The sequence below is a fragment of the Labeo rohita genome, chromosome 6 (genome assembly GCF_022985175.1).
Source record: "Labeo rohita strain BAU-BD-2019 chromosome 6, IGBB_LRoh.1.0, whole genome shotgun sequence".
Taxonomy (NCBI): domain Eukaryota; kingdom Metazoa; phylum Chordata; class Actinopteri; order Cypriniformes; family Cyprinidae; genus Labeo; species Labeo rohita.
The window spans coordinates 25,935,526-25,951,120 of record NC_066874.1 but is presented as its reverse complement, the minus strand read 5'-3'; the positions used below and the strand labels follow the sequence as shown (position 1 = coordinate 25,951,120).

Sequence of the window (15,595 nt, the reverse complement as noted above, 5' to 3'; positions counted from 1 at the left end):
TTTAAATTTCAGTTGATTTTTTAGTAATTTTGTTGTGTTTTTATTATTTTATTTTATTTTTTAAATATATTATTATATAGTTTTTTTTTAAGTTTAAAATGGCAAAAAAAACCATATATATATATATATATATATATATTTTAGTTTTTCTTTAGATTTTATTAGTTAGGTTTTTTTTAATAACCAAATAACCATGGCATTGAAAACTTAAAGCAGTGAGAAAAAAAATACATGATACACATATATACATATACATGAGGAAAATATGAGTTTTATTAATAACCAGAAATGCCTCTTTGCCTTTGGTAACAGAGTGAGTGAATGGTTTGTGGGTAGCAGGCATAAAATAAAAAATAATAATAAAATAAAATAAAATATAAAATTAAATTAAATAAAAATAAAACTAAATAAAAATTAAATAAAAATATACAATTTAATTTAATTTAATTAAAATAAAAAATGCAATTAAATTAAATGAAAAATAAAAATAAAATAAAATAAAATGAAATAAAATAAAATGAAATAGAACAAAATATAAAATAAAATATATAATAAAACAGAAAATATAAAATAAAGTATAAAATTAAATCTAAAATTAAATTAAATTAAAAATTAAAATATAATTAAATTAAAAATAAAATAAAATAGAATTAAATAAAACAGGAAATAAAATAACATGAAATGAAATAGAACAAAATATAAAATAAAATAAAATACATAATAGAACAAAAAAATAAATAAAATATAAAAATATATAATAAAAGAAAAAATAAAATGAAAAATAAAGTATAACATTAAATTAAATAAAACATAACACAAAATAAAATAAAATAGAACAAAATCTAAAATAAAATAAATAATAAAATCTAAAATAAAAATACTAATTAAATTAAAAATATCCAAATAAAACATATATATATTTTATAATTGCTTTTAAAATATTAAAATAATAATAAATCTAAAAATAATACATATAAAAATCAAATAATGCTAAAGCCAGCATAAACTGGTTGCCCTCATAACATGTCCTCAACCTTGAATCATAAGAAAAACTAGCTAAGGAAAAAGAAGATGTGACCCAAACTAAATTAAATGCAAATTCACTAGCATTTTTGCTTACTTTTGTACAGTGAAAAAAATCTAGGACCTGAAGCAAACCCATCTGATACACTTTTTTACATCATTCACTACAGTAAGGTCTAGACTAGGACAGAATGCATATGTAGCATGACATATGCTGCAGTCTAGCGGGGTAATTTCAGTGGGGCAATTTCACCACAATGGAATGATTCAGGATTCACGATTAATATGTTCTTCAGAATGCAGACTACCTCAGAGATTCCAGAAAGCTGCAATGTAAAAATAGCTTCCTAGCTGCATCAGCCTGCCTTTATATTATCAACAGTCCTGCACAGAGGAACAAAGAGGTCGATTCACAAATTGCCTTACATAATGAGCTTGACAAAAAAAAAATTCAGCAGTGAACTTTAACTTAAACTAAAATGTGCTGCCATGTTTGTCAATAGACACATTTAAAAACTAAAGCAGTCCAGTCAATAATGCAGCTGAGGAGAAAGCGGAAAGCTGTAATTAAAATGAGTATCAACAACACTCACGCCAGGCATCAGCCTTTTTTTTTTCAACTGCTTCAGTTGTCATTATGAGCTCCAAATAATAATGCACATGGCCTGATCACCATTCATCACAAGATTTATATATAGGTCTTATAAATGTCATAAGACTTTTACAGTATATGGCACTTCTATGGGACATTTTTGGGGTTGACAGTATGAATTGCAGTTCTCTTCAGCAAAAACACAGCATGGACATTCCGCTAAATATCCTCTTTTTTTTTTTAATCCCATATGACTCTATTATACTCCCCCGAACACTAATGGAAATTAGTACATGGGGTGAATTTTTCAGTGAACTGTTCCTTCAACATTAAACACAATGAAATAAATAATGTTTTTCCTGTTGTTTCATGAACTGTCAAATATTAATTTATTAATTATCCACTAACGTGTACATTTGATGAAATTAGTTTTATTAGTTTTACCCATTAACATTCTGGCCATATTTTAATGTTATCATCCATTTTCATTGCTTTTGCACATTAAAACAGTAGGCTGTAAATACTGAATTACTCACACGTGTCAATACAGTTCAATTCAACACATTCCTATTTGTTAATGTTACTCAGAGCAGTGTGTTATTTTAGTATCACTGAGATCCTATTATAGTTGTAATTTTTAATTTTATTTTAATTTTATTTTAATTTTTTAATATTTTTTTATTTGTGGATTTTCCATTTTCATTTGAATTTCAGTTGATGTTTTAGTAATTTTGTTGTTTTTTTTATCGTTTGTATTTTTCAGTTTTAAATGGCAAAAAATATATACTATTTTATGTATTTAAATTATTTTAAATTATTATTATTATTATTATTATTATTATTATTATTTTAATAACCAAATAACCATGTCATGGAAAACTAAAGGCGGTGAGAAAAAAATACATGATATACATATACATGAGGAAAATATGCCTCTTTGTCTTTGGTAGGAAAGTCAGTAAATGGAGTCAGTAAATGGTTTAAACAGAGGTTTTCAAAATAAAATAAAATAAAATAAAAAATAAAATAAAATAAAATAAAATAAAATAAAAAAATATATAAAATTTAATTTATAAATATAAAATTAAATTTAATTAAATAAAAAAATTAATTAAATGAAAAATAAAATCTAAAATAAAATGAAATAAAACAATATAAAATAAAATGAAAGAACAAAATATAAAATAAAACATAAAACAAAAAATATAAAATATAAAATAAAAAAAAATTAAATTAAATAAAAAAGACAAATAAAAAATAAAATTGAAAAAATAATCTAATAATAAAATAAAAAATGAAATGGAACAAAATATAAAATAAAATAAAAGATATAATAAAACAAAACATACATATAAAAATATAAAATTACATTAAATTAACTATTATATATTAAATATTTAAACAAACATACATACATTTTTTACAATTACTTTAAAAATATTAAAATAATAATAAATCTAATCAATTTTTGTACAATATAAAAAACACTTTCAGGATCTAGATAAGCTTTGCTCCGAGAACTTTCTTCAAGGTCATCTGGCTGTAACGATTTAGTCTTCTGTTAAACTGATTTCAGCTGGAAGCTATAGACGGCCTTGAAGAAGACAAACCATGCCTGCATTTGGCGTTCTTCTTTCTGAAGATCATCCAGCCTGCAGTAAGTCAATAGTGTCAATAGAGTCAGTACGTGTCTGAAAAGTGATAGTAAGCACTCCGAAACAAGTTCAGCCTGCCATTACAAAACCTTTTTTTGACATAGGAAAAGCAACAAAGCATAAACCAAAGCCTAAAGGTGTTAAAACACAGCAACCAGCAACCATAACAAGAAAAAACCCCACAAACCTTGCTACTCTATGCAAACTCAAATGACACAACTGATGCTTATTTATTCAGTCCTATCAAGTCATTTGTAAACTAAAACAATTTATACAATTAGCATCCCAATTCCATTATGTCTACCTTCAGGCTGTATAAAGCTTATCAATGATCGTTTGAAACCATTTCTTTCCACCGAACAGAGCGATATAAATGAGATTCTGAGCCCCAGCCATTGCTGAGGTTTTAAAACACTGCCTGGCGCCAAGGACCCCTGCCAAAAACACAAACCACCTGCTCTCCCCCTGACTCAGATCACAGTGAAGGAAACTCATGGAAAATGACAGAAAGAGAAACCAAATTCAAGTCCTAAAAACAAAGCTCAGATCACATGACCAACACATATTACCACAAGCAGTGATTTAAAGGAGAACTGAAGGAAGCAAATGGGTAAAAAAGCTTTTATTTGAGTTTCTTGTCAGCTTTATCAATGCAATTATGAAAAGAAGGCCTGAATATGGTCACGGCAGACTCAGACTCAGACAGCACACCCACAAACCACCCACAGTCTGTTCATAACCATCTGATGCATGCTCAAAACAAAAATGGCAAGAAGTGTCTGAAAATTTGCAGTTTTCAATTTGGATTGTTTGATGCAACTTTTTAGAGTTGGAGTGTTTACGAGGTTAACACAATGTGCAAATCTCTGAGAGATACTAAGATGTTTTGGCACTAGCAAGCGAACTAAATTTCCACAACCAGAATTGCGTAATTGCTCACTGTTTTCTAAGTTGTGTTTTTAAAATGAGTACTTTTGATAGCAAAGTTTACATAAACGTCCTTTATTTTCTTCAGTGTTCTTCAGCCTGGCTGTGAAAACACATTGCTGTGCAGTTAGTTGAGCTGCAGTTTTGAACAATTTTTCCCTACATACTACATCTATTATTGTAGGAGCCTATTAATTATTTTAGACAAACCCTGAAAGGTACAAAAACAAAAGCAAACCTTGGTTTTCCACTTTATACACTACCAGTCAAAAGTTTTTGAACAGTTATATTTTGAATGTTTTTTAAAGTCTCTTCTGCTTCCAAGACTGCATTTATTAGAGTATAGCAAAAACTGAAAAACTTTGAAATATTTTTACTATTTAAAATAACTGTTTTCTATTTTAATATATTTTAAAATGTAATTTATTCCTGTGATTTCAAAGCTGAATTTTTAGCATCATTACTCCAGTCATACGATCCTTCAGAAATCATTCTAATATTATCATTATTATTATTATTATAGTGTTGAAAACAGCTTAGTAGAATTTTTTCAGGTTTCTTTGGTGAATAGAAAGTTCAGATAAACAGCATTTATCTGAAATATAAACATTTTGTCTTTACCATCACTTTTGATCAATTTAAAGCATCCTTCCTAAATAAAAGTATTCATTTCTATAATTTCTTTCTTTTATAATATATATATATGTATATATATGGTATAGTGTATAATGTTACAAAAGTTTTTAATTTCAGATAATGCTGATCTTTGGATATTTCTATTCACCAAAGAATGCTGAAAAAAAATACTCGGCTGTTTTAAATATTGATAATAATGACAAATTTGTTGAAGTTTCTTGAACAGCAAATTAGCGTATTAGAATGATTTCTGAAGGATCATGTGACACTGAAGACTGGAGTAATGATGCTGAAAATTTAGCTTTAATCACAGGAATAAATTACATTTTAAAGTATAAATAAACAGGATTAAATAAACAGACTTGGTGAGCAGAAGAGACTTCTTTAAAAAACATTAAAAATCTAACTGTTCAAAAACAGTATAAGTTAAAAAAAAAATACACAATAGACTATATGTCAATAGTCCAAAGTCTTAAAGGGACAGTTCACCCAAAAATGAAAATACTATAATTAATTACATAGCCCATGAGGGTTGTTCCAAACCTGTAAGACCTTTCTTCATCTTTGAAACACAAATTAAGAAATTTTTGATTGAATCCAAGAGCTTTCTGACCCTGCATAGACAGCAATGATATTACCACGTTCAAAGCCCAGAAAGGTAAGGACATCGTTAAAATAGTCCAAGCTACGAAAGCACCTTTTGTGTGCAAAGAAAACAAAAATAATGGCTTTATTCAACAATTTCTTTTCTTTCAGTTCAGAAAGCTCTTGGGTTTCATTAAAAATATCTTAATTTGTTTTCCAAAGATGAATGAAGGTCTTACGGGTTTGGAACGACACGAGGGTGAGTAATTAATGACAGAATTTCTAATGTAGTGACCGAGACATATGCAAAATAAAACCTCTACTAATAACGTCCTGTCTTGGGGTGTAACAGGAGGCATTTGGACTGTCCTGCCTCGCTTCAGAAAGAGGCAATGGGAAGCTGGCAGACCCTCACTGCCAAACTCTGACCCATTACATAACACACTCCCCGTACCGACACTCTGATTATGACAAGACTGAAAAGGAGAGAGGACAAGCAGGAAACAGTCCTCACCCACCCTCCCCATCCCTCGCTCCTCTGCGTGAGGGGAAAGACTAAAAAGTCTAATTCTACAGCTCCAGCTATTTCTCCACTTGGAGCCTCTCTATTTAAATGCAAATAAAGCTGTGTGGCAGCTGAACAGCTTGGACGGAGGTAAGGTGCACAGACCCCTGGTCCTTCTGGAGCCCTTAACCCAGGCGCTCATCCGCTGGGTCGTAAAACTACTTATTAATAACCAACCAGCTAATCAGAAATCAAGCATTTCAGGCAATTTCTTTATAAAAAATGAGTGTAATGTGACTATATCAAGATGTTTGGTTTATAATTTGCAAAATGTATACATTAGGTTCTCAAAATTGTCACCATTTCTCTTTTCAACATTTTAATCACTTTTTTGTCTTCGCTAAGTCATTTTAATTGGCTCTGCAGCGTGACGAATGAATTCTGAAGTACAAATATCACAAGTTCCTCAATTCAAAGGTCATAAAAGCTGTGATGAATAATAATTATAAAAGAAAAATGAATTTTTGGAGTATAGCTTGACACACTGCAGGTCTTGTCAACTTACAGAAGTATTTTATGTCAACTACCCCATACAATAAGAATACAATTAAAGTGTAAAAGAATATACTTCTGTCAGGTAGCCTAACTTAAAAAAATATATTATTATTTTATTATTTGTGACCCTGGACCACAAAACCAGTCTTAGTAGCATGAGTATATTTGTAGCAATAGCCAAAAATACATTGCATGGGTCAAAATTATTGATATTTCTTTTATGCCAACAATCATTAGGATATTAAGTAGTGATCATTATTTTATGAAGATATTTTGTACATTTCCTACCGTAAATATATCAACACTTAATTTTTGATTAGTGCATTGCTAAGAACTTCACTTGGACAACTTTAAAGGTGATTTTCTCATTTTATTTTTTTTGCACCCTCAGATTCAAGATTTTAGTTGCATAGTTGCATCTCGACCAAATATTGTCCTATTTTAACAAACCATACATCAGTGGAAAGCTTATGTATAAATCTCAGTTTCAATTTTTATTTATTATTATTAAATATAAACAATATCACTTGAAAAACAATAAGAAATATTGTCATATTAAATAATGTAATTGTAGGTAATAGTAATTCTTTAAAAATGATTATAGATCAGACTATAATATGAAACTAAATTAGGTTAAAAAAAAAAACTGATTATGGGTTAGTGTTGTTTTTGTCCAGTGCGCATCCTTGCACAAGGCTTTGATTGAATATTAGTTGCTATGGCAATAGTCACTGTCTGCTTGCATTGAGAGTGAATGGGGAAGGGCATTCTATGAATCACATAACTGTGCGGCACTAAGCAGCCCTGCACAAACTATTGAGCGGTGTGTTCGTCTGTGAGTGTGTTTGTGTGTGGTAGGACCATGAATCACTGCTGGCCACTCGGCCTGGACCACATTAACCTGTCATTTACATTCCTGCTGTGTGATGTATGGTCAAATGGGGTCTACAACTAAGCTTTGGAGCAGGTAGACCAATTTACAAGCCACATATGATGAAAAGAATTTAAAACAAAAGGGAAAGAAAAAAGACACTCCAGCACATATGTTTCCCAGTTGTGTTACAACAACAAGACTAGGTCTACTAGTTTATCTAAAGCTTTTCTTGTATTTCCGAAACATTCAACCCCTTAAAGCAATCTTTCAATCAATCTTTGGCTTCATTAAAAGCAAACTGTCAAGTAGCAATTCAACGACATGCATTTTCAACTCCAGAAAGAATGTAACACCTGAGGAAATAAAACATTGGACAGTTGGCGGACAAATCTTTCATTTTGTTTTCCTAGTGAAGAGGGTAACAAGCGAGCAACTTAGGTAAAGTTGAACCTGTTTCATCAAGTTAAACCTGTTTTTCTTTTTTAAGTACATACCCCATTTGCTTTCAAACTGAACTCTTTTGAATGACTAGAACAAAAAGAAGACTGAGAAAAAACTAAAACTAAACATTAAACAAAAAAACTGGCTGAACTCGTTGCAAAGACTTTTCCGCATGCACAAGAAACTAGCTAGATCACATTTCAGAATATAATTTTTTCTTACATAATGCAATTCCATAACATAGTTTTGTGTCTTGCTAGACTATCAAACAAGGTTTAAATTTTTTTTTTTTATTAGTCAATGATCTCAAGGGTAATAACAAGTACTAACAATAAGTATGGTTGCATCAAAATGTTAAAAATAAGAAATCTGCAATTTAGTAAATATAAAATATTTACAATTCTTACAACATTCTCCGTCACACTTTACAATAAGGTTCATTAGTTAACATTAGTTAACTAGTTTGCTTAGTTTATTAACATAAACTAAGAATATTATTACAACACCTTTCTCTCCAGCTTGCACAAATTACTCAATTAGTTCCAGGTTTGATGAAGGCCCACCTTCCGAAAAATGAAATGTGTTGTGATTGGTTAGCTGTCCCACTGCATTGTGATTGGAGAACAGCTTAGACAGTGTTTCAGTACTGCCACGCCCCTTTCCAAACCCGCAAGTTCCATCTGTTCCGTTATAGTTAAGGATATATTAAGGTATAGTTGATGCTACAGTAGTGTTGGGTCCTACCGTCAGCCTGCGAGATCACCGATACATATATTATTGTGCTAATTCATTTAATTATTTACACACACAGTTTCTGAAACCAGCTCCAGCATAAGGCTAAAAGCAGTCTAATATTTTTAATATGAATGCAGTCAAAAGGAGCCTTTTGTTGTAGTAAGGGATTTTTTAAAAACAAAATATCTCCGTTTGGAGTAGACTTTGACATCTGTAACTTTGTAGATCTTTTTTATGCCCAAACATAAACAATATACTATCGAAGCCCGCTTCCACCACTGAACTAAAAAAAATAATAATAATAATAACAAAAAAAGGTTATTGCGACTTATCTTACAATTCAGACTTTTTTTTGTGAGATTGTGAGATATAAACTCAAAATTGCAAGTTATAAAGTCATAATTGCGAGATATAAACTTGCAATTGCGAGAAAAAACTTTATTTCTCTAAATTCTGAGTTTATATACCACAGTTCCGACTTTATATCTCGCAATTCTAAATTTATAACTCACAATTCTGACTTTATATTTCACAATTTTGAAAAAAAAAGTTTATGAGTTTGTAGCAGAAACGGGCTTCCATATTATACACTGACTAAAATTTAAAAAGTTAAAAAGCATAATAGGACCCCTTTAACAAACATTAACAATGATTAATAAATACTGTAATAACATATTGTTGTCACACCCCTGGACCACGTGCCCATATATGGTTGTTCCTGTTCCTGTCCTCGTTGTGTCATTAGTTAATCAACATCACCTGTCTGTGTATCATTAGCCACCCTTTATAAGTTGTTTGAGTTCTATCCTTTGGTTCTGGTCTCATCAATGAGTATGTGTGTTCCTGCCTTCCTTTTGTGTATTTACCTGTGTGGATTATATTAAAGTCTTTTCATTAGATTTCATCTTCGTGTTGCGCCTTTCATCTCACGTGTTGTGACAATTGTTCATTGTTTGTTCATATTAGTTAATACATTACCTAACATTAACTAATAGAACCTTATTGTGGAGTGTTACCACATTTTCAAACACTCATTACTAATCTCTGGCTCATAAATCACCCAAAGTAAATCGTTTTAGAGAATTTAAAGGAGCAAAATAGTCAAAATGTCATTCCAAATCAGTATGATTTTCTTATGTAGTACAAAAGTTTTTAGCAAAATGTCCAAGCTGCTCTTTTTCCGTACATCAAAATAGACAGCAACCAGGGACTGTTAGCTTTCAAAAGTAGCTTGTGCAAATTGGTTATTTGTGGTCAAGAGACACATGAGCACCAATAGCATTTGAAGTCGCAGATGCTGAATCTGGCTTGAAGCATTTCAAGGAACCAATGTCTGCAAACACAAATGTGATTTTAGGATGAAAGATTTTCACCAAATACATTCCACACAGAAAGCTCTCATACGGCTCCAGAAGACTTGGATTATAGTGTGTGACTCCTATTGACTATTTTCCTGATGCTTTTTCACTGCTTTTTGTCCATTTTGGAGCTTAGAAGTACAAATCACCATCCACTTTCCAAGATCAGCTAGGACATTCTGTCCTGTCATCTCTTTGTATGATTTTCTTTCTTCAGTGAAAAAGAGTTGGAACAACAACATAAAATGATGGGAGAAGAAATGTAATTTTCTGTAAATCATTCCTTTAAAAAGCCTTGTCAACATATTCATTAATATGAAAACTATTTATAATACTATAGTGTGATCTTTGGTCTGGATGAGTGAGTCTGGATAATTTGATTGTCGAATGCATGTAAATAGCACATTTAGCATATCTGCATTTGACCCTCTTCTCTACTTGTCTTGACAGCTTGAAAGGCTCCTGCGAATTTCAAAACATTAATTATGCAATTTGCATGTGCATATGTCAGGGGCGCAATGCTTCTGTTTAATTAAGCAAGGTTCCACGTGGAAAACATGCATGAGCAGGGAGTGGGTGGGTTTATGCTAATTTACTCTCAGCTGCTTGTAAAGATTGTTTATCATCTTAACGGTGGATTTTACCAGCATGCATATTATGCTGTTTTTTTTGCGCAGTGATTGGTTTGCAATGGCTGGGTCTCTTTAGGGCCGTTTCAGGAAGCTCGTAATGAAATGCAGATTTAAATCACTCCTGTCACAGTGTGAGATATTGCTACCTGGCTGGATTCGTACACTAGAGACGGAAGTTATCAGGATGATTTGGTGATTACTGTTCTGTTATTCACATGGTGATTTGACTGTGTAGTATGCTTTGATGAGAACTATAATTGGACTGAATATCATTAGCAATATGACATCATGAAAGAACACTAAAGTGTTTCATTAGTATTTGCACCCCCTGGGTCTCTCGTAAAAGGTTAGTTGCAAAAAAAAATTATGTTAAAATAATTCTGTCTTATTCACTAATCTGGATTAATAAAATTCAAAAATAGAATATTATACAATTTAAAACAACTATTTTTAATATATATTTTAAAATGCAATTTATTCCTGTGATTGCAAAGCTGAATTTCCAGCAGCCATTACTAATATGCAATCATTCTAATATGCTGATTTGGTGCTCAATTATCATGTGACACTGAAGACTTGAGCAATGTAGTGATCTTTCAAAAGATTCACCCACAAAGTTTAAACTATGCTTTCTTTTTTACTCATTCTCTTTTTCTGCTCAATTTTAATTCACCCTTCATCTTTTCAATCTTCATTCTTGCATAATTCATTGTGACTTTAATTATTCACAATATTTTGAAAAGTTGCTTAGCTGTTCTCAACCTCCTTTTCGTACATTATGTAGGTGAAATGTTCTGTGATGATTATATATGCGGCCCTTCGCCAGCTCATGTCTCTGAATCTCCATTTAACATGTTTTACTTCTCTAGCGCTCTCTTGGGTTTACATCAACAGAGAGGTGCCAGACAGTAGGGCAGTTTGTGTTAATGGCTCAAGAGCTGACAAATGGCACCATCTGAATATGTCACTATTGTTTCACATTTAGTTTTATTAGCAGATATATGGAAAGTGGATATATGGAAATTTATAGTTTGGTCCAATTGGCACAAAACGCTTTACTGATTGGAACACATCAAGATTATACTGCTGTTGTTTTTTATCCACTCAATCTGCTATGGTAAATTGCAGCGGTTACAGGAAATCAAAGGGTCGCAACTAGCTAACAGAGCCCCAACACGAGTCTATGTCATGGGAGTCCATCTGGCATTAACAAGCCACTCTGTGTCATTCGTAGCTTGCTGCTCAAAAGGCTAATGATTGAAGATAAAGCTCATTATTATTCCAGACTACATCTCCCTCGTGTAACCACCAGATCAGGACTTGACAAAGACTGACTATGGTCTGTGACCTTCTGAATTTAAAGATCACATAACCAAATGTGTTACCAAAACTAAGCAGTACTAAACCAATACCAGGAACAAGATATTTCTCTCTGAAGATACTGATACTGAAGAATACTTCATAATAAAATATCAATTATCTATAAAATAAAACTTTATATGTATTTGTAAAATGTATTAAATGTGACCCTGGACAACAAAACTAGTCATAAGGGTCAGTGTTTTTTTAATTAATAAGCATTACATTGATGTATGGTTTGTTAGGATAGGACAATATTTAGCCGAGACACAACTATTTGAAAATCTGGAATCTGAGGGTGTAAAAAAAATCCAAATATCCAAATATATTAGCAATCCATATTACTAATCAAAAATTACATTTTGATATATTTACGGTAGGAAATTTACAAAATGTCTTTATGGAACATGATCTTTACTTCATATCCTAATGATTTTTGGCACAAAAGAAAAATAGATCATTTTAAGACTGGTTTAAGACTGGTGCAACTTAAGACTGGTTTTGTGGTCCAGGGTCACAAACTATATTGTTTAATAATTATTATTATCATCATTGTTAGCAATTCCATCTGGATTCATACATATTCTGGCATTTTCAAAATTCTTCGGAACCATTTCATTTCAGACGGGGGAAGGGCTGGTCCACATTTTAATGTCAATGGCATTTGTTCAAGAAGAGAGTGGCAGCATTATAGACCACAACAGTTATGTAAATCCAAAGTATGGGTCGGGCCCCTCTATGCTTGAGAGCCATGTGGCCTTCTCAAACACTAAGGGGCAAGACTCTCTTTTAACAAAAGCTACTCAAGCGAGAATCACATCAGAGACGTTTAGTGTGAAGGGTTCCTCGAGTAGAGGAACAGACTTTGTAAATCCCACCGCAGATTCAGCGTGCATCACATTACACTTAATCCTTGCAATCCAGGCTGGCTAGTTTTAAATGCTGAATATTAATAAAGCAAACTGGGGGAAATTATCAAACCCCGCTCGGCTGCATAAGCAACTGGTAAAGTGTTTGTACTATTAACCATTAATAATTAATGACTATTCTCTTTGGTTTATCTTTCATTTCAATGGGCAGAGTGCTTTGAACCTTCACCATCATTGTCAAGTGGCCAATCAATGAACTGCTTCTGCTACGCCCTTTCAGACCGAACCTAGTTAGTTCCCAAACATTGACAAGCTTAGTCTGACAAACAACAAATAGACACTACAGACAGCAGAGCTGTTACAATGCTTTGTGAATGGACATATTCAGTCAAACACCAACTGTCATTCAAGTCCACTGAGGGGGAAAGTATCTCGTAACCAGAGGGGAACAATATATAACATCTGTGCATCTTGTTCTCAACAACAGATCACCCTCTAAACATCTTCACTTGACCAATAGAGTGACTAAATTTAGATCTTCGTTTATTTCAACTCAATACAAGACCTGCCAAAAAGCTCTAGTAAACTGTAAACAAAGGAGAAGAATTAACCAAGCTTTCTGATCGCCTTCAAGTTCCACCCATCTGTGCAGAGAGCGTGACACTACAATAAACCATTCTACCCAGCAACAAAAACCCTCAACCGAGCTTCTCGTTTTCCTCCAAAACACAACGTGTGCACAAACACTTAATGTGCAGAGGATTAATAGCCGGAATTTATGTGCAACAGTGCATGAGTCACTGCAATAAAACACGTTTGAATATATCAAACCATTCCTTTGGCCGCACGACACAATGTGTCAATGGAATCAAAGTTACTAATGTTGTTATTGTTAGGAACATTTTGACATGAGGAAGGGACAGATGGCTACAAAGCAGCAAGGACATCCCGCCCAACTATTGCACAATGCAACTTCAGCCAAACAAACACAAAATCAACCACTGGGGTAAAAAAACTGGCAGCAAGAAACCAGAATGGGACGCAATCAGGTATTGATGCACAAATGCCAAATCATGGACTTCATTGCTGTCCTGTTTATGAGACACTAGGATCTACGCCAGTTGGTACTAGTAACATTTCATTTCTCACAAGTTATCTCTAGTCAGACTGGCTACTTCATAGTAAAATACTACTAGAAACAAATGGAATTTACAACTAGTAAAGTTAATTGGCGTAGCTAATAAACATTAAGAAATATCCAATACACTAACACTAAAAGAACACTTGCACTATTGACAACAAAACAATTGGAAAAACATACAGTAATAGATGATGTCAGAACCAAAGATGAAAACGTGTTACCAGTGATAATAGATTAGTTACATGTCACTGTTGGGATAGTGATGTATAGTAGCTACTAGTATGTAATGAAAAAGTACTAATGATTAACCGAGAGTGTGGCTGCTAGCATCTTATAAGTACTGGTTTAATAAATAGATAGGCTACTAGTTAAATTAAAAACATGGATGAGTGCTACAGACACAGAATAGCTACTAATTTTAATAAATAAACGTTAAAACGCTTTGATGTTGCGCCAAATATCTTTATTTATTCAGAAAAGCAGGTTACAAATCGGATCAATATGAACATCAAGTATCTCGCTACAGGCCAAGTGAAATGATGTTCATCCAAACTCCTCATTAAAAGGCAAGCATACATACCTTTCACTTGCGTTTCATACTCCGCAATGATCTCCTTGTCCTTCTTAATCTTCGTCTGAGATGACATTTTTCTTGAGGTATAAATGTAGAATCCAGTGATATGTTGAGCCTTGCGCGCAAGCTCCCGACTCTTACAGTTTGCAGCTTTTTTCCCTCCTTTCTTCCTCACCAGTATCTATCAGGAGTGTCCTTCAATGTGCATCTGCTGGTAATCCTGATACTTTCCCCTTCGGGAAGAAGCACAAGGGCAGCTGGAAGCACCCCGGGCACACCTGCGCTTTTTCAGATCCGATCCCTCGCGTTCAGAAGAGCTGCTGGGCTCGGGGAGAGGCTGCTCCTCCTTGCTGAAGATCTGCCATCTGAAGTGACTGAAGAAAATACAATTCCTGTCTACAAGAAGAGGTTTCGGTATGCACGATGCGGCGTTGCGTCTGTGCCCATGCCGTTTTATGTGCTCCTCAGGTCCGCACGCTCTGGAAGGAAGAGTTGAGATGGCATAATCTGAGCTTGACTGGGCTCCGTTGCATTAGAATCTCAGCGGCAAAGCAAAGAACAGAATAGCGCCCGAGCGTCGTATGAGACTCCTCCTATTGTCGAATTCACTCCCTCAACCAATCCAATCAGTTCCATATGCACCCCTCCCAGGGCACACACACACAAACACACACTCTCTCACACAGGGCGTTTCTTTTACACTTCCATTCTTTAAAGCCAATGTGTTTAGCTCAAGGTATCATTTTCCTCAGAGGTATCAATGTGTTTGTTTTTGTCCTATTTCTCACAGCTATTAACTAAAATATGAAGTTATACACACAATAGGCTGCGAGGATCCAGATCAACACTTGACACAATTACCAGGCAATACATGCATCACTGCCACAAATATCATTATTGCAAAATAAACCATGTCAGGGTGAACAAAGTGATCTTGTATAACCCTGAAGGAGGATTAATTTGCAATAACTATCAGCAGACTGTACATTAAAAAAAAAAAAACATGAACATTACTGAGAATGTTAAATTATTTGACTATGTGAGGAATGCTAAACTCTTTTGACAAGCAAATTGTATTTTATCCTGTTTATAGTCAGTAAGAAAAAAATAAATTTGACTGGCAATACAGATATG

At 33.0% G+C, this 15,595-nt stretch overlaps 1 protein-coding gene across 1 annotated transcript in view; it reads right to left on the bottom strand.

Annotated features, from left to right (window-relative positions):
- The window catches only part of srgap3 (SLIT-ROBO Rho GTPase activating protein 3), a 108,658-nt gene extending 93,618 nt beyond the window's left edge, over window positions 1-15,040 (bottom strand). Inside the window, 1 exon segment of the mRNA XM_051112515.1 lies at window positions 14,468-15,040. Within this exon segment, the coding sequence (XP_050968472.1) occupies window positions 14,468-14,534 (67 nt within the window). The 5' untranslated portion in view covers window positions 14,535-15,040.
- Between the last annotated feature and the right edge of the window lie 555 nt (window positions 15,041-15,595).